We start from the raw sequence: 26,424 nt of genomic DNA, 5'->3' as shown, positions 1-26,424 counted from the left end.
CAGATGATATGGTTAACCCAAATTCAAAATGATGAAACCACTCAACACCTGCCTTAAACCAAATGCCCTGCTATTCACTCACTCATTTCTGAACAGGTAGAATAGAAATTTATTTCCAGATTGGAATTAACAGATTGAAACAAGGTTTTGAAATTCTTTTCACATCTGGTAGTAAAATAGGAAAAAAGATAATTAATTTGTCCACATGCTTTAATATACTTAATGAGAAATCTGATCTACAATTAGCAACTCAAAAGTAGCTTTCAACAATACCGTACATTTGGGTGAAAAGATGTCCTATTACATTGGTTAATTTAAAGAGAATTTTTAACTTCAGCTCAAGATTCATTAAGATGATGTTACAAAGTATTTACAGCATACGCCACACACATCTTTCTGCATGCAATATTTCAGGATACCATTGCCTAAAGCCAAACTTATTGTTTACAGAATTATTGCTCCAACTTAAAGGATTCCACTTCTTCTATCTTCCAACTGCCATTGCACAGCACATTTTAAAAATGAAATATCTCTTACATTTTGATGCACCATATTTTACAGTCCAAAAATGTCTTCAGGGTACATTCTGCATACTCATTCTATTTAACAGTCAACTTACCCCATTGCATTACATGGGTCAAATATAGCATTTCAACTCTAGTTCTCACCTTGGTACAGCACTGCTGCACCTCTCAGGACCCCCGGAGTGCCACCATCATAGATCCACATATTTCACTTAGCACACACTAGAGCACTATTCTACAACATATTGTTGCAGATGAATTCCTTGTGGAATTTCTAGAAAACATCCTGCTGGAGAGAACCACTGTTACTAGAATGGAGAGTCACCTTCCAAAATTCCAGTGGTACAAATTTGAATTTGAACCATCTGATATTCTTAGAGTAGGATCAATCAGCCACTTCTCTCAATCCCTGGTCTCAAAAAACCGAAACTAGAGTACAAGGTCCTTGAGTATAAAGGAAGCGGAAAATAACAAACAAGAAATTAGGAGTGTCAGAAGGGGAAGTAGGATTAAATAGAATCAAAAGGCATTATGAGAAAGAAGGTAATGAGGGAAAGTGTAGATCCACCATGATACTATTCTAAATTAATCCCATCTGCCTGCACATGGTCTGTATCCCTCTATTTCTTCCCTGTTCACGTGTCTGTCTAAATGCCTTTTTAAAAAAAAAACTTTGCTGACATGTCTGATTCTCCCACCTCCTCCCTTCTCTGCAAAATAAAATTTCACACATTGCTTTTTAAAAAAAAAACTTCCCCTCTCAGTGTAAACCTATAATTTCCTTACCACTGATGTAAGGCTCACCAGCCTATAATTTCCTGAACTATGCCTTTCACTCCTCTTAAACAAAAGAGCAGATTGGCTATTCTCCAGTTTACTGGGACTTCATCTGTGCCTAACCAGGATACAAAGATCTGTTAAGGCCCCGGCAATTCCCTCTCCTGCCTCCTTCAACATCCTAGGACAGATAATGTCAGACTCTGAGGACTTATCTTAATGTTTTTCCCAAGGCATCCAACACCCACCTTCTTAGTATCGACATGCCCTGGAGTATCAACATACTCCTCTAATCATACCATCATCCATATCCTCCTTAGTGATGCAAAGTACTCATTAAAGGACCTCACCCACTTTGGCTCCTTGCATAAATTCCCTCCTTTGCTCTTTAGTGGACCTACTCTTTCCTATATTTGCAATGCCTTTTGATTCTCTTTAATCCTCTTGCCTAGGATTTGCCCTTCTAGCCCTCCTAATTTATTGTTTAAGTTATTTTCTGCTTCTTTTATACACTCGGGCCTTGCAAGATCTCAGTCTCCTAAACCTTACATTCCCTCCTCTTTTCTCGGACTAAAAAAAGTTGTTGCATTGTAATCCAAGGTTCCCAAGTCCCCTTATCTTTAATCCCCTCAGAAACATGCTGGCCCTGAACTCCGATCAACTGGGCTTTCTAAAAAAGACTCCCACATGTCAGATGTGGACTTACCTTCAAATAATTGTCCGCACTCTAATTTCTGCCTAATATTGTTAATTAGCGTTCACCCAATTTAGCACTTTCACCTGATGAAAAGTCTTATCCTTATCCATAAGCATTTTAAACTTACAGAATTATGATCACTGTTCCCAAAATACTCCCATCACTGAAACTTTGATTACCTGGTCAGGCTCATGCCCCATACAAGGTCTAGTATGACCCTTGCCTAGTTGAACCATCTAGATATTGTTTCAAGAAACCTCCTGGATGCACCTAACAAATTCAACAGATAAAATATAACTATAGAAAGCCAATTAATCCAATCACATCCCACTCCGTTATACATTTAAAATAAGGTGGAAGATGGCAGGATATTCAGATGGGATGGAGTGAGTAGGTAAACAGTTAGAAAGAAAGGCACTCGACCAGTGATCCCAATTCAGAACTTCTCATACTTGTATTTGTGAAGTCATGTAACACAAATTTACATTTTAATGCAGTTTTTAGGATTTGATTTTCCATTAACTACAAATCCATAATCCAACTCCTTTTTAAATATTTCAATGAATTCTCTAGGTTGCCTGGTTCATGAGTACAGAAGTACAGGTAGTAAATTCTGAACGGTTCGGCGTTATCTAGTGCACTTAAGAAATTTAAATCTATTGAAATGGCGCAATCAAGTTCATTTTAGAACAAAACTTCCCTCCACACTTCATTAATTTTCAATCATAAAAACATTAATTCTTTGAAACTTTCCCAGGCACCTAGGTGCAAATAAAACATGGCTACTGAGTCTAAAGGAATGGTGACCAAAAGCACGGTCATAGAGTTGGATGATTATTTTTAAAAAGGAGTGAAAGTGGGAAGGCAGGAAGTTTAGGTCAGGACTTCCCAAAGTGTAGGTCCAGGCCCCAGTGGAGTTGTGAACTGGAAGTTTGGGATAGTGACCTCCTAGGCAGGAGTGGTTGCTATGGAATTTGACTAAATTGTAACAGTTGTACTCCTTGTGTAACAGGCTCCTACTCTCAAAGCCCTTGCCCCCAACTCTTGGATTTCCCTGAGGGGTTGTAACAAATTGTAAACCTCAAAATCAGATCAGTGTTTGAGGAAGTGTGGGGCTCTAACAGCTAATGGCACAGCTTCAGAATGTGGGGATGAATGTTGGGATATGGTGGGAGATGCACAAGAGACTTGAATCAGAGGGAAGAGGGCTTGTTGGGCATCGGGAGTGGTAGATGTGACAAGACAAAAATGACAGACAAGTGAGACTTGATGCAAGTTAAAATATGGGAAGAAAAGCAAGAGCATGCGAAACAAAGTTAGGTGATGTTAGATATTAGGCTGCACTGAAAACTACAAATTTTACAGGTCAAAAGTACAGTCAGTAGGACGTGCTGCTCTTTGTCAGCAAGTCAATAAGTTTCTTGTAATATTGTGATTGAAACATTGGATATGGGTACATGTAAGAGAACCTAGAAGAACACCATATAGCTCAGGAAATGCACTTTGATCAAATCTACTATGAATGTTCAGTCCTGCTTTAGACTAGAATTAGCATAGTTTGCCAGGACCAAATTAAAAATTTTTTTTTTTTGTTTTTTTTTGAAAAACTTAGTGTATGCCTGGTAACTCTAAGTTATTCATCAATTTAAATTTAGCTGATGGCTTCTACTTTTGTAAAGGCAAAATACTGCAGATGCTGGAACTCTGAAACAAACACAGAATGCTGGAGAAACTCAAAAGGTCTGGCAGCATTTGAGGACAGAAAAGAACAGTTAACATTTTGCCTCTGACATAACTCCTTCACAACACAGTTTGAAGTCGTCACACCAAACTCAAAACATTAACTCTGCCACTCATTCCACAGATGCTGTCAAACCTGCGGAGTTTCTCCAGAATTTTTTGCTTCTTCTTTTGTGCGCTCTTCTCCTAGCTTCACATAAAATATCACTCTGATGAGGCAGCATTAAGTTAAAGGGAATTCAAAGGGGGCACCAGTTACTTTCAAAACAGACATCAGATTGAGAGATGAAAGCAAAACTAGGAAAGAATTTAAGTCAAAATTCTCAAGAACTACAGGTTCTTGGAAACCTATCTCCATCCAGATAGGTCTTGGGCAGCACACAGTACAACATTCTGTATTATTTCTTCATTTTTTCAAGTAATCAGGTTATGGAATAACAGTGAGGTAACGCAAAATTGCTGTATATTTTAATAATACCTGTGCAAACTGAGAGGCATCCTCATTAAATCAATGCTCATAAAATGAAGACTTAAACCAATTTTAAAGAATTAGTGAAAAGTTTTCAGGGTTACTTTTATTGAACTACATTACATTCTCAGTGCCAGTGTTAAATATTGTCTATGAGCAAAATTCTTCATCTGGTGTGGGGTACAACTAAAAATGATTTATAATTTTGCAATTCTTCCTGTACCACACAAAAAAAGTTTAAAAATTTCACTGCAAGAACAGACTTAAAGTTGCACTTAAATAGATGATGTAATGTGGAGTAATTTTATTTACCTGAATTTATGAAACCGGCATGTTACAATGTCATCACTGAAATAAACACAAGATCTTATTTACAGGTTTTCACCATTAAACATGCTATTTTCTGACAACTGACAGGTTCTTTTCAAATCTGCATCACAATTTTCTTATTGCACCAATGCTTCTGTTAATGCGCTACAACTTAAAAGAGTTAAGTTACAGTGCAAGAAGAAATTCTCTCATTTTATCTCACACCAAAGAGAAAAAAAAAAAAAACTTTCCTTAGAAAAAAATACATTGAAGTTATGAAACTGTCAACCTACAGGATGTAATTTACATTCAGGATTTGTACCTAAGTTTTTCATAAATATAATTGCATTTTGTACACAGCCATTTTTATAAAGTAGTTCTTTGTCTTGTTGACCCAATACACAGATTCTGTTACTTAAACAGAAGGCATGCATTTTCATAATGTACAATTTATAAATTCAAATGAAACCTTAGAGATGTAGGTCCTCAACAGTTGGTGACACTTATCTCTTTAGCAAAGAACCTGACCTCTCTGGAGTACTGTAAAGTTCACAAGGATGTATTGCACAAATGTACAGTTTCTCTGAAGTCCTAAATTTTAAACACACTTTTCTTCCAAATAGCATACTATTGTTGCACATTATACATGCAATGGTCTTGGTAGTTGTGCTTAGAAACACACATGCACGCAATAACAAAAGAACCTTAGTTTTCTGAAAATTGTTAAGGGAATTACTGGTTCTCCTCTTCATCATCCATAGCTGTTGAGAAAGGAAAAGAAAAATTAGTTGGTTACTAAAATAACAGTTGCTTTTTTCTTTAAAAAAGGAGTATCCAAACTAAACAATCTGCTCTAGAAAAGAGAGCAGAGTGCTGGACACTGCCTGCTGAGTGTCAAAGTACTTCCAACAGAGGATAATATACAAGCATTCGGAGGAATAGGAACCACATTTCTTTAAAACAGACAATTTTTGTTTTGTAAACACTTAAAGCAACAGTGCTACAGATAGATACTATGTACCAGAATGGTTTTAAAGGAACAGTAAAAGTGAATGAAACATGCACAAAATTTTTGTTAAAAAGTGTGGGGTAAAAAGAATGACAGTCTACTGGCACCAATTCTAAACACTGCTGTTTATATTCCTACCCCCTGGAAAAAGGGACACGCTTTACTTCAATTTCATCATGCCAATTTTTCCATTACTGTCTTTCAGAATTCTCAAATTGTGTGCACACCCTTTCCTCAGCAACATTTGTTTTACTTTTATGACGCATGTAGCCAATCTGCTGAAAGCCATCTGCTGAGCTGCTGCATCACAAATTCATCTTGTCCCTCCTGCAAGAACTCCTTGTACAAGTTCTTTGAATCTAAAATTTCAACTGACAGGTGGAGAATCACTGATCCGAGTTCTGGCTCCATCCTACGTCTATTTAAGTAGTGAGCTGCCATACCCATTTCTCCCTACCCAGTTTTCCCTCTTCTAAAATGGTGAAATTCCTTGGTACAAATTTATTCATGGCAGCCATCCTCCAATATCTCACCCAAGGGAGCACATGATTACATGCAAGATTCAATAATCAATAGGGTCTCTGCTATTATAAAATCTGATATCACACTCCTACATCCAGCATCACTTTGAATCTGGCTGGTTTTCACGCCCCAAAGGCAACTGCAGCATCTGATACCACCAGAGCTGGGATCAGAGCTAAGCAGAAATTAAAATTAGAAGTAATCCTGGTTTATTTGACTAATGGCTACCTATTGGGTAAACTGGATAAGCCAACATGAGCAGTCCAATGCAAATTCATAATGATGGTAACTAAGCAATTACTATGGGCAGATATTTTTCACTTCAGTATATCACCATTTGAATAATTAAAGGTTGTTTCTGATACATTTCTAGCCATAGCCTCTCAGTAGCAGCCGGTTTTACAACATGACCAATTTTTCCATTGGTGTCACCCACTTAATTAGAATGGAGAGAATTTAAACAGATGTAAATTTGATAGAACTGGATAATTATAGGATATAAAATTAGAAACTCAGGAGAAACCAGAAGAATATCCTTTCTTTCTTCACAAGTGGAAGGAGTAAAGCCCAATGAATAAGAAAAAAGTGCATACATCTAACTGTTTGTATGAACCTAATATTTGATCTGGGAAATGGTGTCTTTGAATAAATGCTCTCAATGAGTTAACAATTGGTCAACATACCAGAAAAGTTCTCAAGTATAACTCATGAAATTCATCCCCAGTTGTCAATAAGTCAGTCCTGCTGTCAAATGATGCAGATGGCATTCAGTAATGGCCACAGTAAGATGACATGGCACTGTCAATCCTTCGGAACCTTGCATGCACACTTGGCCACACCTCAGCAAATACAAGCATGAGGCAACAGGATTTAACAAAGACATGACCAGTCAACAGTATTATAGATGGCCTCAGACAAGACTAATGTAAATAACGTGAGTCATTTAGTGAACATGCCATGATACATATTACTCTTAGCGCTGAAAGCAGCTGAAGTCTGTTCCATTTTGGAATGTGGGAGGTAAAAATCTTGCAGTAAAATATACTGTAGTAATATCTACTTTAAAAGAAAAACACCTACATAATATATTATTTTAATTGGTAAAAGAATCTCAACTGCTTTCATTTAATTTCTCCGTCTGGATTAAAGGTGTATGAAAGCAAAGTGTTATTGTCCAAGCATGCTTTAAGCAGTCTGATCCAGGATTCAGATACAATGGTCATTTATAGACTCAAAGTACAATGTTACAATTTAACATAGAATTTTGGAGTGTCAAAATTTTACACATGATATTTCCAGTTATATTTAAAACTAGAAAGGACACATTTCCTGAAATGTTCAGCATTAAGTGAATGGAGGCTAAGCAACAAGAGGAATTAGACTTCAAAAACAAAAATCTTAGAAGTTTTGACAAATCTACAAAAACATGTGTTGATCTAACATACCAGAATCCTGGACTAAACTCAATGTGTGTCCAACATCCAGAACTGGAATTAGGCAATTACAAAATGTAAATATACTCACTTTAGATGATGAATTTTGGAAGGCGTTGAAGAAAACACCATTGTTAGGTTTGTTAACACATGTAAAAAATCACCTCACTTAAATGTCACTTTAGAAAACATGCTCTAGAACACTATTACCCAACATTTAGATTATTACAGTTGTAAACAGTTAGTATGATAATTTGTTAAAATTTACTTTTAGTTCTATACATTATGTCAAATGAGTATTTGGTAATGTGCTACTTACAGCTTGAGCCTAAATTTTCTAGTTTTAAAATATCATTGTTGCATGTTTATGCTCAGCATTAGCATCTAAAAGTAACAATTAGCTTTCAGCTACTTAAGTGTTTTCAAATACATGTGAGTAATAAATAGTTCTTCAAATCATGGCCAAGTCTGTGTGACAACTAAGAATCTAACAAATAAGACCTAAAAACAATTTAAACTGCAGGACATATTTTGTATTGCATTTGAAAAACCTACATGAGCCACCCTGGTAAAAAGAGAGACATGGAGAATTTCCTCTCTGTTTGTCTAAAACAGTTTATTTTTTGACTCATGTGAATTAACCCCTGATGTAGAACATCCAAGGTAGAACTGGCAAAAGTAAAGAATCCCATCAAGACTGTTACAACAAAATACAAATCAGCATTTTAAATAAATACCATTTAACTCATTGGGGACAAAACAGCGATACTGGGTGTGGACTGAGGAAAGTGGAGTGTTCTGCACAGGCAGTAATTAGCATACCTCAAACAAGGTTGGACTGTAAACATGACAGAGTTGAGAACACAGAAATGAATACAAAGAAGTAAAAGTAAAAAGGTAGTTGAGGTAGCAATACTCTGCTGAGTGCAGAAAATAATGGAGTTCTGAACTAAAACGATTTGACAGAAGGAATGAAATAAAGTCTAAAATAGAACCCAACAAAAATAGCCATGCAGTGACACACCATGCAATCTTTTTCTCAAATTTTCAAAGAATTTAACATTCTCTAGTATTCCATTTTTAGCCAAAAAAATACATCCGTCAACTTATTGGTTCTCAATTTATACACAAAAGATGAACAAATTAGTAAACAGAACATCTGTACATGCTGTTTCATCTACAAAAACAAAATTTTGCAGAAAATAGTATTAATCTCTGTACACGCCAATGCACAGCTTTTTTTATTAAAGTTTTTTTTAAACTGTGTAAAAATCAATCCTGTTTCTTTCTGGAGTTCATGAAAAAAATATTAACTTCATCCATACATGGGTTCGTATGAAATTCAGCAGAAACAGACTCTTGGAATCACATGTTTAAATGGTAAAAATTTTGGTCGAAGTTAATCAAATGCCATGTCTTCACTATGCCAACGACAGCTCTATTTCAGTCAAGACCAGAACATTTCAGCAAAATTAGTGTCTGTACTGTAAAGCCAGAAAACCAGGGGTACAGAAATAAGCACAAAAGGCCAGGAAATCCCCTCTGTACATGCTGAGAAACCACACAGTTTGTCACTAGGCAGAGTATACTCTTTACCCGCTTCAAGGTAGTTACGAGCAATAAATTTGAGTGTCTCATCCAGCAGAATGACAGGTAGAGAGATTTTCAGCACCATCAGCCACTGTGTTACATCCAAAGGCGTAATTTGAAAGATGAGCTGCAAAGAGACAAATAAAACAAAATTTCTGTTTTAGTTGCATTTGGGACATTTTGTTTTTAAGTGACTTACTGAATGAATCAATTAACGAAGAAAAAAAAAATCAACTCTCTCTTTCAATGATTTGAGTTATGCAGGAAAGCACAAGTACAAAATGGATCCAACATGAATCTATTTCATTAGCTTATCTTTCCTTTCAAAATCACAAACCTATTAACATAAATCCTGATAATACAGGATTGTCACACTTCATCTTCTCAAATTCCAAAAACAGATTAAAACTGAATAAAGTGAGACATTAATTGCTATGGTCAAAGATTTGAAAAACTGGGGCACTTTTACAAAGTACAAGTAGTTATTTTTAATGGGGAGAAATTAAATACGTGCTTTCAGATCAATGAAGTATTATGGGAGAGGGGGACGGGATAAATAATAAAACAAGGTTTATACTGGTTGACACAAAAAGGAGTATAAATGTAATTATGAGACGAATGAAGTTTTTATTTCTCCACACAGGGTTATTACAACATGAAATGTTTCAACATTTCAACCGAGGTTACAACATTGCTTCTGGAGGAATTGAAAAAATAAAATGAAAGGGAGACAGAAAAGTAGAATCTGCGATTGAAGATTGTTATCTCAAGAGCTACCATGCTTCCCACATGGGAAGAAAAAGTGCTTTACCCTGTACTGCAAGTTCCATTATAAAATAGTGAGAAATCTCACAGTTCATGTCCTTTTGCTTCAAAGTTACATGGTATGAAACACAGAATGATGTGAAAGCTTCAGCATCATGCAGACCTGTGCCCAGAAGGCACACTTTTGGTTGGAACTGTAGTGACCAACTATCCAAGTTTAATGAGCCATCTAATGATTGGTCAATATAGCCTCAACATGTACATTAAAACAATGACTGCAAATAAGCAAAAAATATTAAAAACACAAATGGGATTCATGTTTTATGTATCAGAATGTGAAATAAAGAAAAAAGATGCACTGACTTTTCATGAGATTATCAAAACCAGAGAAAACATTGATTCCAAGGAATGAATGATACAGTTGTTACAATGACTGAAATAGTAATGTATTTGTCTAGAACTTGGAAAAATTATAGAAAGGAATCAGGATTAAATACAAGTGCTCAAAAAGATGCTTAGCAATAAAAAGAAATTTTCCCTCAAATCAGGAGGGTAGTAACAAGTGGGGAAATGCTCACAACAAGCATATATATATTCAAAAGAGAAAGGATAAATTATATCAGAGATAGTAGGAACTGCAGATGCTGGAGAATTCTTGTAGCCAAATTACCCAATAATTAGGTGAAAACTGAATAAACAGGAGGGAAAACACTATAGCATTCAGGAGAAGAAGGGTAGCAAGTTATTACTGACATAGAAGTGGCCTGTGTAGTAAAGGTTTTAAGGACTGAATTTTGTGTACTTTCTCCATGGGCAGTTAGACCCACAAATTAGTTCACCTGACGAACGGGCAGTGCTCCGAAAGCTATAACCTGGTGTCATGTGGCTTCTGACCTTGTCCACTCCAGTCTGCCACCAGCAGCTCCACATCACAAATCAAGGGGTCATGCTCGCTGCCTGTGTGCATGCATCATAATTTGGCGAAGTGGGGAACCTGTAGGATGGGTCACCTGTTGGTGGCCCTGAGGTCCATAAACGGGAAGCTGATGCCTAATTAAGGACCTCGCATCACTGCCTTGCTAATTGAACAGGTGGTGGGAGGGACCAACATTCAAACATACTAGGCCAGTAATTTTAACCTGGTGGGCTGCTGGCCAGTTATGGTGGGGTGTGGGGAACATGTCCTCAGTAAAATAATCCAACCCTATGATGTGTAAAATGGTTTGAATAAAGACTTTTATAATCTAATTTAGGAAGTACTGTGCCTAGTAAAAGCAAGTCTCAATATTCAGAACATCATGGACTTAAAACAAACTGTCAGATGAATTCTACCGTGAAATAAAATTATCCTAAAAGTAGTAGTATAGGGCAAAGCATGTCATCTGACTGACCGGTAGTGGCTCCACGGATAAAATGAGGAAGTGAAGAGACATCGACAGGCAAATTGAACCCAATAACCAGATGTTTTCCCAAGGTGGCATTCTCAACAATGACTGGTTCTCTGATAAACTGCAAGATAAAAGTAAACAAGTTGCTACTGAAAGCAATTTCTAATTTTGATCACATAAACCCTAAGTCCAACCGAATCATCAAATCCACAAAAAAAAAATACACAAAGCAAAGTAGTACAGATTCTGGAACTCATAACAAAATTGAAAATGTTGGAAACAGCTGATCAGACAGCATTTGCAGAAAGACAGACAGTATTTCAGGCTCATTAGCTTTTGTCAATACAGTTGCTGTTCCTTTTATATATTGCCTGACCTGGTAAGTGTTTCCAGCATTTTGGCTTGATTTTTTTGGTAGAAATTAGACACTGGTGAAGGCATGAAGCTCCAGCTGCCAGGAAAAATTGAAGCTCGTTTTAGGCTCAATGTATCATCTTATGATTAAGTGACCAGTTTCTTTGTTGCAAAGATCTCTACATATCTGAAGGTTTTTGCCAGTGTCAGTGTCATTCAGGTGCTACTTGCTGGAGGTTCACCAGAAATGCAAAAATTGTCTAATCTTTCCAGTTTTTCCATCAAAATGTCTGCAGAAACAAACAGAATGATGCTGCCATTGCCCCTTGGAAATAAATGTAAAACTACAAGTGTGGATAATTGTAGCAAGGATGCAGCATTTATTGCTGTGTTATGATATATCATGTACACCCACCTCACAAAGGAAAATTACAAGCTTCAACAATAACCCTTTAAAATATTACATCTTACATGAAATTAAAGAGGACATTCTTTCTACTCCACGCTGGCATGCACGAGGTGATGAGATGACCGAACGTCTAGTGTGTGAATTGATTTAAAATTAAAAATTGGGTAGAGGATGCTAATCACAAGTCATAATATTTTGTGCATTTGAACACTGACACTTCGAAGTGCCATATCCCATTCCAGTGTGCTAAAAATAAGGCATTCCGTCAAAAATAAGCAGGGGGGTGAAAGGCCATCCAGGGATAAGTGGGAATACGGAGTATTGCGATCTTGATGAAAAACGGAGTAGGTTTGAAGGACCAAATGATCTACTCCTGCTCTTAATGTGTGTACTTGTATGCATGTTCATGATAATTTTTGCTACTTTAATTTTATGGATAGGCATTGGGTAACAATGGGCATCCATAGCATAATCTATGAATCCATTGCTCAACCATTTACCTCAGTATAACAAGTATACACTTTAACATAATTATTAGCTAATCTTTGTTCACACAGTAGTAATTACAAGTAGAAGGCATAACATTTCAAGGCTAGTGAGTGTAATATTTCTAACCTGTTAAGAGCATTACACATCTCAATGGTCACTAGGACAGAGAGTGCCATGGTCATTGGATAAGGAGATTCGAATACTTCGCAGTCAACATCTTCAAAATCTGGGTTTTCTGGACTGCATTGTAAGAAGTGGCTCTGTGGAAAAACAGAAAATATGCATAGACATTAATTATAAACATAAAAGACTTAAGATTTTAATAACAGCTCAGTGGGTGAATACACGATGTCATGCAGTACTCTTCCAAAAAGGTAAAGTTCTGGATTTCACTTGGAAATTCAGCTGGAGATAGTTGATTTTGATATAGGAATATTGGTCTCAAATCTCCGAAGGCTTGAAGGAGCAGGAAAATTAGTCATCCAAATCGTTACCTAGTGATTAGTCCAGGAAAGTGGAAATAGATGAATCTGATTTTCTTGTCCTATGATATATTCCACAGATGAAAGGAGGTCAGCATTTATAATCTAATGCTAATGGGTTACTTGGGTGAGGTACATGCTGGTTATCTGAGCCTGTGGGACAGTGACTTAGGATTCACCAACTTCAGTAACAAAGGAGGAACTGAATCTTAAAATCACAACGTATTTTGTGGGAGAACCTTTTACTTGGCTTGGGTTTAGGATACTAAACTTTGCACGTGCAATCAAGTCAATTACTTGATTTTAAGACAGCTCTACATAAAGCAGTTTTAGTTTACTGCGCACCATTACATTTGCATTTTAAACACCACAGGATAAAAGTGGGATATGCAATGTTAGCCTTTTGGAATGAAGTACAAAGAAACACTTTCATGTTAAAAATATAACTGAATGAAATATTACCAGCTGGTAATATGTAACTCTGGGTCCATCTTCTGCAGCTATGAACCACCAAGCAGCAGCACCAACTGTAGCAGCTCCTACATAACCTGAAAATGGATCAAAACAATAAATTAATTTTATTTCTTTCAGATAATTTACGCTATGGTACAGTCAATAGCTTAAGGATGGCATTGAAGCCACAGATATATTGTTAAATGAAAAGAAAGCACCTGCAGGGTTATGGGGAGAAAGCTGGAAAATGATGCAAAGTGAATTGCTCAAAGAACTAGCTGCAGACATGATGGGCTGAATAGCCTTATGTACTTTAACAATTCCCTGATGATAGCCTGCTTACATTATGACATCTAGATTCCATCCCTTTGGTCAAGGACAATTGACACAACAAAAGCTACTTGGTTGCTAAATGCACAAAGAGAGATAAAGATGTCTGATTTAGTGCAGCCAGAGTTGCTCAGCAACCCAAGGCTCTCATGAAATCACATTAGCTATTTGGACTCAAATGAAAATGTGCAGTTTTTTCCACATTGCTAGGGAATTTGCACTGTATCAATTTACTAACTCCCCTGAAGGCACATTAGAATGAATGTGGCAATGAAAGCATATGTCAACAGACAGTAAGATAATCCCCCAGACATCATCCTTACTGCAAAAGGCAGTGACTATTATAATCTGTTCATAACTGGACAAGGTCAAAAGTCACACAACACCAGGTTATAAGTCCAACACGTTTATTTGAAATAACAGGCTTTTCTGGCGCTGCCCCTTCCTCAGGTGAAGTGAAGAGAGCACCCAGGCACAGACTTTACAATCAGAGAGATCAAAAGATCATACAAATGGTGAGTGTGGAGTGCTGGCAGGCCAAATAATAGTTCTCTGCAAGTGATGAAAAGTATCAGGCGGTGTGAGTAAAGTGTCAACAATTGAATAACAAGTGAACGGATGACCTATAATCTGATTAATTGAGGCACAGAGATAATTACAAAAACTTAAAAATAAGGTGCTGCTGGATACAAACCACACGGTTGGAACAACATGACAGGTGTAAGAGTCACACGCAGAGGGTCTAACCAAAGTAACCCTGTCCACCCCAGTCCAACACTGGGCACCTCCACATCAGAACTGGACAGATTTAAAAGTATTTAAACACAAAATGGGGAGTGGAAATCAAGTGAAAGACCAGAAACCTAGCCAAGTACAAAAAAAATGAAAAGTATATATATTTTTTGAAAAAGTGATTTAGCACTCAAAGCTTCTCACACTAAATCATTTAATCTTGCATTAAGATAAGGAATGCTCATCAAGAATGCACGGTCACAAATAAATCCAAAAAGATGGCCAAAGAACCTTGAAAGCCCTTACTGGTTAATTGCAAAGTTTTGCCAACTCTCACGCATACTCACATCCAATTGCCATGTAGCGGAAGAAGAGCCAGCCACTGATCAAGGGTTCCTTAGGACTGCGAGGCGGTTTGTCCATTATGTCCAGATCAGGTGGATTAAATCCTAGTGCTGTGGCAGGCAATCCATCTGTCACCAGATTCACCCACAGGAGCTGTACAGGGATCAAAGCCTCAGGGAAGCCTAAAGCTGCTGTCAAGAAAATGCTGAGGGAGGATGGGGGCGCAGTGGAGAAGATAAAGCAGTTCAGTTATATTTTCTATCAGTTCTACATACATCACATGCAACATGTTTGCTGTCAATGCAGGCAAAGATATATTCCTGAAGGAAACATGACTACTTGAAAGACTCACTCTTACTGTGAAACAGAACAGCTCAGGAGAATGCCTGCAATTTAAAATGCATTTTCATCCTGTTTGTAATGGCGTTCAAAAAGATGAACACAGTATTTGTTAAAGTCCCTTTCCGTTTCAAATGCTGCAATTTGGAATCCACCCAAGCAAAATAATCAGCATTATGTAAATTTGTCAACAAATTGTTTGGCAAACAGAAGAACAGCACTAGAGCAATGAAATGCACTAGAGATTGTATACCTCTCCAACTAAATGGAGTGAGGAACAGCAAAGAGTGACAATTCCTTGGTGTGCAAATGTAAAGAGAGGAGAGGGAAGTCAGGTGAGATCTACAAGAACAAAAAAAAGTGTACAATGACACATCTGACTTCCAATATAGAATGAAATAAAAAAAAGGTACTGTAAGTGGTCAAAGTGTCTCCTCAGAATTCAAATCAATCTATCCTAAACTAGCTGATTACTAGTACAAAAGAAAGAAAGAAACACTGCCTGATTTACTTCTGGGAAATGAAATGGAGAAAGTAATACAAGGGGGTAGAATAGTTTTGAAACAATGATCATAACATGATTAGTTTAAAGTGAAAGCAAATAAGGAAAGAGCACTAGAGCAAAATGAGCCAGATGCAGCATAGTTCAAATCTATTGGGTGGAAAAGGCAGCAAACAGGTTACTCAGCATATTTTAAAAATGAGATGAGAATGCAACGTGGATATACTCAGAAAATGGAAAAGTAGGTAGAACAAAAGATAAGGGTCATGTGGATAAAGGCAGGTAAATTTAAAATTGAAACAAAAAAGGCACAACAGTCAATGCTGGGGGAAGCTCAAAAGCCAGAGTGCACTTAACACAAGAGCATATTGATTTTAAATTTAAGGTGGTGGTGAACTGGGAGGCACAACAGATCAATGATCACAAGTGACAATAGGTGAGCTGAACTTAGTGCTAGTTAGTAACATAGACAACAGAATTTTGGACCAGCTCCAATTTAAAAAAATTGTTGAGGATTTGGCAGGGGGAAAAACAGGAGACAATTGGAATAGTCAAGGCTGGAAGTAACAAAGATGAGCATTTCTGCAGCAAGTAGGTCAAAGCAAGGATTCAGAGTAGAAAAGAATTTCACTGCATCCAAAGTGACTCAAAATACGTATGCAACATTTGTTTGAAAATATGAAACACTGCATCATAATGGGGATAACATGCTATTGTTGTATAATATACAGAAGTTCAAAATCGCAGACATATTTATGAAGACATGTTTAAGCTTCAAAGAAGTGATAAATTTTAATCTCAAATTTTGATTTCAATCAGGGAGTGCTGGAATTATTACATTAATATGTTGAAAGCAGGACTCATTAACTAAAATCCTAAGCTGAAAATAATGATGAATAATGCAATTGGATTCAGAAAAATTTAGATCATTTACACAATCTTTGGCAGTTCAACAGAAAGATGTGGGGAAGTAATGCTTCCTGAATGACCTATTAAATTTATCCTAAAAATCACAGCCAGACTTACTGGCCTCCAGTTTGCAGCTGGGTACAAGTCAAATTAACTGATCATTGCTGGAATAGCATTACAGGATTACAATTAGTCTAAGCAAACTAATGGGGAGCGGGCAGGGACAATTAAGTCAAGTAAGGCTCCATTCTTGACCTCTTTCCAGTGTCTGTTTTTGATAAGAATGTGTTTGGACATAGGCAAGGAACAGCTTGGGAATGATGCTCCCCACAGTCAAACAGTAAAGTACTAAAAGCTCACAGACAAAAATGACTATGTTCTGGAAGAAGGCACTAAAAAGTCATGTTAAAAGGGACGAAAGTATCAGTGATATCCAGATGAGATGTAAAAGGTTTTAGATTTTATAATCTTAATTTAAGCAGACAAGAGTGCTTGGTTACTGAGGAAAAGGCAAAAGGCAAAAGGCGATCTGGGCTGAATAAACAAAAAGAAACATCTAGGTGCAAGATTAAAGGCAAGTTAAGTTTCAGCTAGTGACACGTGTTCCAAGTCCAAGTCCAGCAATCCAACTATATTTCTAACACCTGCAATTCTTTGTGAACATTACTTTGCTCAGTCACAATTTGAAATTATACACTGATCTCCCCCACCACCACCCCAGAGGAGAGTTTTAAATGTACATCTTGCCACACCAGGATGACTCAAGGTCTTGAATTTACATTATAGGAAATTGAACAATATGCATACACTGAAGTTCCTTCTTATACATTGCCTCTCCAGATTATGGAGAAATATTCCTAGGCTTTTTTGATTGCTTTTAAGCATAAATTTCTCACTCCCTCTATGCTCTTTTCAATCTTAATGAAAACAGGTAGAAGGGTGGTCTAATTAGTGCAATACTCAACTTCAATACAACTTCTTACAGACTTGCACTTTATTGAACTCATGTAACTGATGAATGCATGGAACAGATTATAGAAATATGACTAATACAGTGAATGGCATAGCAATAAGAAAGAGGATAAATGATTTATGATAAAAATCCAGCTTGGTGACATTGGTTAATGACATCTTGGGCCCTATTCTCAATCTAACATCAGAGGTGAGAACTAGTTCAAATTCATCCCCACGAGTTGAAAGGATTAGTTGTGAGATTTCAGTGGAAATGAATAAGATGATTTCACAATACTAATAATACTTAAGACACTTTGCACACAAAGTTTATTTTCTAAAGATCCATATAAATTGACTGAATGATTTGGCTCTTACTGCACTTTTTTCATTCATTTGACAAAGCGACACAAGCAGTGGATGAGGATAGTGCTGTGGATACTGTATATTTGGATTTTCAGAAAATGTTTGGTATGGCAGATTAGTTAGCAAATTAGAAATGCTTGGGAATGATGGATCCTTAGCAGCATGGGTTAGAAGCTAGTTAAAAGACAGGAAACAGAGGGTATGTATAGGATGGGCATTTCTCAGATTAGAGACTAGTTGAAAATGGTGTTCTCCAGGGATCAGTGTTGGGACCCCTGCTTTTGTTGATTCATATAAACAATTTGGGAGATAAGTGTTGAGGGCAAAATCTCGAAATTTGTGAAATGATACTAAGCTAGGGAGAACAGTAAACTGTGAGGATGATGTCAGTAACTTGGGAGACATTGACAAGTTGGCCAAATGGGCAGAAACATGGCAGATCAATTTCAATGCAGAGAAATGAAAGGTAATTCACTTTGGTGGAAGAAACATGGACAGACAATACAGGTTCAACGGTACACATGTGAGAGGAGTACAGGAGCAGAGGGGCCTTAGAGTTCAAATGCATAATTCTTTGAAGACGGCTAGGCAAGTTGAAACAGTTAAGCAGCCTCTAGGTTCCTTGGATTTTTTAAATAGAGGCATAGAGTATAAAAGCAAGGAAGTGATTCTACACCTCTACAAATCGTTGGCCAGATCACATTTGGGGTATTCTGTTCAAATCTGGGCACCTTATTTGAGGAAGAATGTTAAAGTCCTGGATAAAGTGCAAAGGAGATTTACGAGAAGGATACCAGGAATGAGGAATTTTAGACAAGGCAAGATTAGAGAAATTGGGGATTTTTTTCCTTACTGCAGAGATGACCTCATTGAGTTGTTCAAAATTATGAACAATTTTGACACGGTAAAGGAGGATATTCTGTTTCCACTAGGTGGTATTTCAGTAACCAAGAATCCTAAGTACAAGATTGTCAGAAGAGAGCTAAGAGTCAGATGAGGAGAAACTTTTTACTCAGAATTGTTAGGATTTGGAAATGTGCTGCCTGGGAGAGTGGAGGAAGCAGGTTCTATAGGTGGGTTCAGAAAAAAAAAGCTGGATATATATTTGAAAGTGATGAACTTAGAGAGCTATAGAGATAGGGATGGAGAATGGGATGAGCTGGGTAGCTCTTTCGGGAGTCAGTACAGATATAAAAGAGGGCTGGATGGCCTCCTTCTGTACTGTAAACTTCTGTGATTCATCAAAATTGGGAATGATTGAATGCCGCTCAGCCTCCTACTTACCAGACTACTTCTCCAACATTGGAAGAGATGAGGTAGCGAATAAATTGTTTCATGTTGTTGTAGATAGCACGGCCTTCCTCCACTGCTGCTACAATCGTGGAAAAGTTGTCATCAGCCAGTACCATTTCAGAGGCAGATTTTGCCACAGCTGTACCAGATCCCATGGCAATTCCAATCTCTGCCTTCTTCAGGGCAGGAGCATCATTCACACCATCACCAGTCTGTCAATGCCAGGGCAGGGGGAGGTGAAGAAATAGGTGAATGCCACATTGGTACATGAAAAATGATGAATTCAGGATTATGCTTTTTTACATTAAAACATTTACCCTAAAAGACAAGTATGGGCAATTACTTGAAGGCAGTTTTCAATAGGGTCATAGGGCTTCAAAACCAAAAAAGGGGCAAAATATCTGAGTAAACAAGGGATAGAAATATACAGCAAGTTTTTGCTTTCATTTCAGTTTGGTTATAGACTACTTTGTGACAGTTAAAGTAATTTGAGTAAAGGTTTCTGTACTAACGTGTAATAAATCTTAATTTAAAAATCAAATTTTAAACCTAGTTTTACAATATTTTTAATTCTTACAAGTCAACCAATTGCAAATGGATTCTTGTCCAGGCGATAATTTTAAATTCATGGGACTTGGTGCTGCTGGCTAGATCAGCATTTATCACCAATCCCAAAGCTAGAAGGTGGTGGTGGGCTGCTTTCTTGAACTACTCCAGTTCTTGCAGGCAAGAGTTGATCAATTAGTAGTTACTAGTACGTCTCAAAAGGGCATGTGCATTACAGGAACATCTAATGAAGAAGGAGTGTGACCAAAAGAAAAGATCTGCATTTACATAGCACTTTTCAGCCAGGGTTGCAATGCAGGAAACATTTCAGCCAATTTGCTCACAATATATTCCCACAAACAGGAATGTGATAATAATCATACAAGACATTATATTGCTGGTTATTAGAAGATACGAGGATAACAGCCCTGCTCTTTTGTAATAGTGCTATGGAATCTTTTACATCTGCCCAAGGGGGAAGACAATGTCCCCATTTTTACACTATATCCAAAAAGGTGATACCTCTCAAAATGCACTGAAGTGACAGCCTAGACTATTGGGCTCAAGTCCCGGGAGTAGGATCTGAACCAGAGTTTCTGACTTAGCTGAGTGTGCTACCAATTGAACCACTGACCTAGGTCACATTTACACACAGTGAAAACTTCTAAAGAAAACTGGAATTTGATACAAGGGAGTGAAGGTGGCAATTTAAATCAAGCGGCACAGAATATAAACTTACTAAGCAAATAGTCAGTAATTTGATCAAAAAGGGGATAGAATTAAAATTAAATGGAGGATACTACTTTAAAAAGGACTCGAATTGCATTAATACCTGATATGCCTAATAAATAGGACTTGAGGGTATCCCAACTAGAAACAGACCACAAAGAACGTGTGATAATGGTCCAGATTTCATAGAGTGGTGAAGGAATGATACACTCCATTGCTCTAAAAGAAAGCTGCCTACAAACATCTGATCTGTGGCACTGATTTCTCCTTTTCAGCCTAATTTGAACTTGACATTAAAAGGATCTTTATGCTTCCACCACGAATATCTTTTCAAGCAGGGTAAATAGCCAATCACAGGGAAGTATACTCTTCAACAAACCAGAAAATACAGTGCACTGAAGTCGTGAAAATTTTAATTAAAATTGAAATAAATGAGAAAAGGGGAAGTGCAGAGGTGAACGTGTCAAACTTGTGCTCAAGCATTCTCTTCTTTCAAAGGGATGTCTTATTTGTATCTCGACCTGCCTGGAATTACTTCTGTGAACATTGTCTCAAATTCATGTTCTAGAAAGCCATTGAGGCAATATGTTACACTCCTCAGCATGTGGTACAAGATGCTTAGTAACTAACTACACCAAGTTCCATGTAACATTCATTTTGGTGGCAGCCTTTTATCAGGTGACATGTTATTTCAATCACAATCTAACATCTAACTTAAAAAAGTTTCTAAACAGTCATTTATTGTGCTCCACAAATAATCCTGGAGTATGAAATAATGGGTGTGCTTTAACATGGGAAAGTTGCAATGTGAAACCCTATTAAGAGAAATGCTGTTAAGGAGATCTTAAAGACTCCCCTACCTCAATACTACCAAAATTCGCCTTAAAATGTTCAGCTGTTACTGGGACAAAACCTCAAGGTGGCTAGGCTCCCCTGTGAACATACCTTAAAAATGATTTTTTTTTTGTTTGGAGTTGAACCTGGATTCTTATTTATTAAGTGGGCTTCGGAATTGAGCTCAATCATCGTTAAATGCGAAAATGTCAACTTTCAGAAGGAACCATTGCTTAGGTGATCACGAGTGGGAATTTTAGCCAAATTTCGCTCCCTTGTCCCATGCCACTGAGGTCAAGTGCGGCACCCCTGTGATATGCTGAACCTACAGGGACCAAGGATCCTCATCATTGCCGTCACTGAAAACTATCCAGGAAATCAGAAAGCCCATAAACTAAGAAATTTCATACAACTTTGATTGTGAATCTGAAGCAACGATCACATCTTATATACTGAGCAAGTATACAAAATACATTATCTTGACAAAAGGTTGCTTTTCTGTTCAATACAGTTTCATGTAAACATCCAGCAAGGCATAATTAAGACTGGGAGGAACAGCAATAATTCATTTTCATGGTAAATGTAAAGAAATTGCAGTTTAACGTGAATAACATCAATTGTGATGGGTCCAGGAAACTTGTTTAAAATAATTTTGCCTTTCAAAACAGTTCCCTTTCAGCTGGTTGCCTAACATTAGCCAACACCAGGAATTGATTTTACATGAGCTGCCAAATGGTTTAAAAAAGCAAAAAGAGTGATTACACAAAACAAGAATAATTGAAGTATAAAGCACTTCAAAAACTAGCACTCCTACCATAGCTGTGATTTCATCAAAAGCTTGTAAAAATTCCACAATCTTAGACTTGTGAGATGGTTCAACACGAGCAAAGCAGCGAGCAGTCAAACAAGCTTCACGTTGTTCTGCTGGGGGAAGTTCATCAAACTCACGGCCAGTGAAAGCTTTTTTAGTGACATCTTCCCGTTCTGAAAAGATACCAATACGACGGCAAATGGCTACAGCAGTGCCCTTGTTGTCACCAGTGATCATGATTACACGGATACCAGCGTGCTTGCACATCTTGACTGAAGCAGCTACCTCTGATCGTGGTGGATCAAGCATACCAACACAGCCAACGAATGTCAGGCCAACCTGGAAGGGAGACAACATTGTCATTTTCCAAAACACACTGCTACATTAGCAGTCACATGATGTTCAAAACAATGGCACGTTTTTCGTAAATATCCTTTAAATCCTGCTGCAGGCACATTGAAGCCAATTGCATTTCCAAATTGTTTCTACCCAAAAGCTGTAGGGCCTGCTTTATTTTGTATCACCTTATGACTTATACTATTAAAATAAAAACACAAGGATGCCTTTAGTAATAAGGAGGGTCTAGGCCCGAAACGTCAGCCTTCCTGCTCCTCTGATGCTGCTTGGCCTGCTGTGTTCATCCAGCTCTACACCTTGTTATCTCAGATTCTCCAGCATCAGCAGTTCCTGCTATCTCTGCCTTTAGTAATACCTTTCACATTCTGGTATACAAGAATATGGTCTGATGAGTCTGACCATTCATTCGTGTCCGCTAACTACCTGAATTGGAGTTGTCAGTTCGTAGTGGGAGCCTCGGATGAATTTTCTCTTGCAGGGCAAAGGGCAATATTTACTTACCCTACTTTAACAACTTCATTTGCCAAGATCAGTTAACATAATACAGATCAAGAAAGAAATGAAAAACTTTGCGATAGTGAAAATTTGGGGGTACAATAATACAGTGAGTGGGGGAACTGAGTAACTTTTACATAGAGGGAGCACGGACACCATGGACCGAATGATCCCCTTCTGCATTGCGATCATTCTATAATCGATGTGGAGTAATTTGAATTCAACTCAATTCCATTTATTATGTCTAATGGGTCCATTAACCATTAAGTTAAACATTTCAAATCTGTTTGCTTCACCTAGACTGATCATTTTTAAAATGCAAAAAACAGCAAAGTTAACAAATCACTCTGGAACAATTTCAGTTTGACTTACATGTGGACAGGTACAATTTTACACATAGTAAATTGCCATGTATCATGTGGCATTTTCCTCAAATATTTCTGACATCATTGAACCAAATTCAACTAGCACTTTTTTCCCTGTTTGGTGGTATCAGGCACCTGGAAATCAATAACCACACACAAACCAAGGAAAGAAAACTAGACAAGTAGACACTCTCCCCCAAGACGGGATGACACCCCATTAACCAAGATCCCGTTCAGTTTACAGGACAAGTGGATTAGGAACCCCCAATGTCAACAGTCATCCTGTAATCTACGTAAACAAGGCCAGACAGTTTACCAGAACATGGCACTGTTAACACTTCAATACTTGCGCAGATGCAAGGACTAAAAAAAACTAACATGTGGTATGTTGAAAAGTGTTTGAGGGGGGCTAATGGCGGACACTTGAGTGCAAGTTGGTCTGAATATGTTCAGCCATAAACTAGTTTGAAAAACGTTCTTGCTCAAGTTACTAAAATAGAACAAACAACAATTCACAATGTTTTAACCGATTGCTTGGTGTTTTCTGAAGCTGAATGGGAAGAATCCCAGCCCCAGATGATGGTAGTTTAATGGTCAACTCAATCAACAGCAGCATCCTGAAGAATTACAGATCTGTTAGCTTGAAAACGCGTACCCAGCTCCAATTTTCTAATCACCAGGCACATTACCATGAAGTCACCTTAATCTCAAGAGCTATAAATTCAACACGCATCTTCAAAGTAATAGATGACTAATTTTAATCGTGTTGTCACATGCCACCTGGACATTCTAAGCATCCAAATCCCAAGGACCTAACAATTGCAAAGTCAACTTCCTACACACACACACACACACACACACACACACACACACACAGCTTTTTGCTACAAATCTATCAGCGTTTAGTCCTAAAACCCACACAGGGGACAAAGGATCCTTTTGTGCAGCTGGGATATCTAATCTCCAAAGGAGAATTGTGAGGATGTGTCTTCTACAAGCATCATCTGTTGTTTCAGGACTTTGGTTTTCTCTGCTTCTTTCAGTAATTGCAAAGTGCCATGCACCTTTCCAGTTTGGTTTCAAAGACCAGTGTCCAGGCTAAAGTTGACATTTAGCAAAAACATTAGGTACCAATTTAACACAAATAAGACCGCTGTTCATTCCATCTTCAAACTATATCTTGTGATCTATAACTTATAACATACATGTGACATGTAAAGGATGAGATTTCTGAATATTTGGACGTGTAGAGTAAAATAAGGCAAAGTCAGCATGGTTTCATCAAGGGGAGGTCATGCCTGACAAATCTGCTAGAATTCTTTGAGAAGTAATGAGCAGGGTAGACCAAGGAGAGCCAATGGATGTTATCTACCTGGACTTCAAGAAGGCCTTTGACAAGGTGCCACACAGGAGGCTGCTGAGTAAGATAAGGGCCCATGGTGTTAGAGGCAAGGTGCTAGCACAGATAGAAGACTGGCTGTATGGCAGAAAGAGTGGGGATAAAAGGGATCTTTCTCTGGATGGCAGCCAGTGACAAGTAGTGTTCCACAAGAGTCAGTATTGGGACGACAACCTTTCACTTTATACATTAATTATCTAGATGAAGGAACTGTGGGCATTCTGGCTAATTTTGCCAGATACAAAGATAGGTGGAGGGGCAGGTAGTATTGAGGAGGTGGCAAGGCTGCAGAAGGATTTGGACAGGTTAGGAGAGTGGGCAAAGTAGTGGCAGATGGAGTACAACTTGGGGAAGTGTGAGGTCATGCACTTTGGTAAGAAGAATAAAAGCATGGACTATTTTCTAAATGGGGAGAAAATTCAGAAGTCTGAAGTGCAAAGAGACTTGGGAGTTCTAGTCCAGGATTCTCTCAAGGTAAACTTGCAGGTTGAGTCAGTCGTCAGGAAGGCAAATGCAATGTTGGCATTTATTTTGAGAGGACTTGAATATAAAAGCAGGGATGTACTACTGAGGCTTTATAAGGCTCAGGTCAGGCCACATTTGGAGTATTGTGCGCAGTTTTGGGCCCCATATCTCAGGAAGGATGTACTGGCCCTGGAGCTGGTTCAGAGGAGGTTCACGAGAATGGTCCCAGGAATGGAAAGCTTAACAAATGAGGAAGTTTGAGGACTCTGGGACTATACTCATTGGAGTTTAGAAGGATGAGGGGGATCTAATTGAAACTTACAGAATACTGAATGGCCTGGACAGAGTGGATGTTGGGAAGATGCTTCCATTGGTAGGAGAGACTAGGACCTGAGGGCACAGCCTTAGAGTAAAGGGAAGACCTTTTAGAACGGAGATAAGGAGAAACTTCTTCAGCCAGAGTGGTGAATCTATGGAATTCACTGCCACAGAAGGCTGATGACGCCAGGTCATTGAGTACATTTAAGATTGAGGTGGATAGGTTCTTGATTATCAAGGGGATCAAGGGTTACAGGGAAAAAGCAGGAGAATGGGGTTGAAGAACTTATCAGCCAAGACTGAATGGCAGAGCAGACTCAATGGGTCGAATGGCCTAATTTCTGCTCCTATGTCTTATGGTCACATATGCCAGGCAAAGGCTATCTCAAACAAAAGACAATTTAACCATTGCTCCTTAAGTTTCAATGGTGTTACCTTTACTGAATCTTGTTAGAACAACATCCTAGGGGTTGCCAGTCATGAGAAACTGACCAGGACTAGCCATATAAATACAGCAGCTGCAAGAGCAGGTTAGAGGGTAGGAATACTTCAGGAAGTAAATCACCTCCTGCATTCCTAAAGCCTGCCCACCATCTACAAAGCACAAGTCAGGAGTGTGATGGAATACCCCATTTGCCTAGGCAAGTGCCACTCCAACAAAACTCAGGAAGCTTGACAGCATCCAGCTCAAAGCAGCCCACTTGATTAGCAGCACATCCACAAGCATCCACTCCCTCCACCACCTCAGTAGCAGCAGCAGTGTGTACTATCTACAAGGTGCACTGCAAACATTCAAAGATCTTGAGACAGCATCTTCCAAACCCATGTCCACTACCATCTAGAAGGACGAGCAACAGATATTTGGGAAACGACTTGCAAGTTCATCTCCAAGCCACTCACCATCCTGACTTGGTAATACATCACAGTT

The 26,424-nt window shown here is 38.1% G+C and overlaps 1 protein-coding gene across 2 annotated transcripts in view; it reads right to left on the bottom strand.

Annotated features, from left to right (window-relative positions):
- Positions 1–4,487: 4,487 nt before the first annotated feature.
- The window catches only part of atp2a2b (ATPase sarcoplasmic/endoplasmic reticulum Ca2+ transporting 2b), a 75,798-nt gene continuing 53,861 nt past the window's right edge, over positions 4,488–26,424 (bottom strand). The window contains exons 14-21 of one of the 2 annotated variants that reach the window (XM_020510698.2): positions 22,101–22,436; positions 19,169–19,389; positions 14,820–15,022; positions 13,420–13,505; positions 12,602–12,735; positions 11,227–11,344; positions 9,077–9,197; positions 4,488–5,277 (exon numbers count right to left, since the gene is read on the bottom strand). In XM_020510698.2, the coding sequence (XP_020366287.1) occupies positions 5,249–5,277; positions 9,077–9,197; positions 11,227–11,344; positions 12,602–12,735; positions 13,420–13,505; positions 14,820–15,022; positions 19,169–19,389; positions 22,101–22,436 (1,248 nt within the window). In that variant the 3' untranslated portion in view covers positions 4,488–5,248. Of the gene's footprint in view, positions 5,278–8,683; positions 9,198–11,226; positions 11,345–12,601; positions 12,736–13,419; positions 13,506–14,819; positions 15,023–19,168; positions 19,390–22,100; positions 22,437–26,424 lie in introns of those variants that run through there. The other variant, XM_048611652.1, reaches the window with a different exon arrangement.

This window comes from Rhincodon typus, chromosome 24, assembly GCF_021869965.1.
Source record: "Rhincodon typus isolate 14 chromosome 24, sRhiTyp1.1, whole genome shotgun sequence".
Classification (NCBI taxonomy): domain Eukaryota; kingdom Metazoa; phylum Chordata; class Chondrichthyes; order Orectolobiformes; family Rhincodontidae; genus Rhincodon; species Rhincodon typus.
This window is presented reverse-complemented; position numbering and strand designations above follow the sequence as displayed.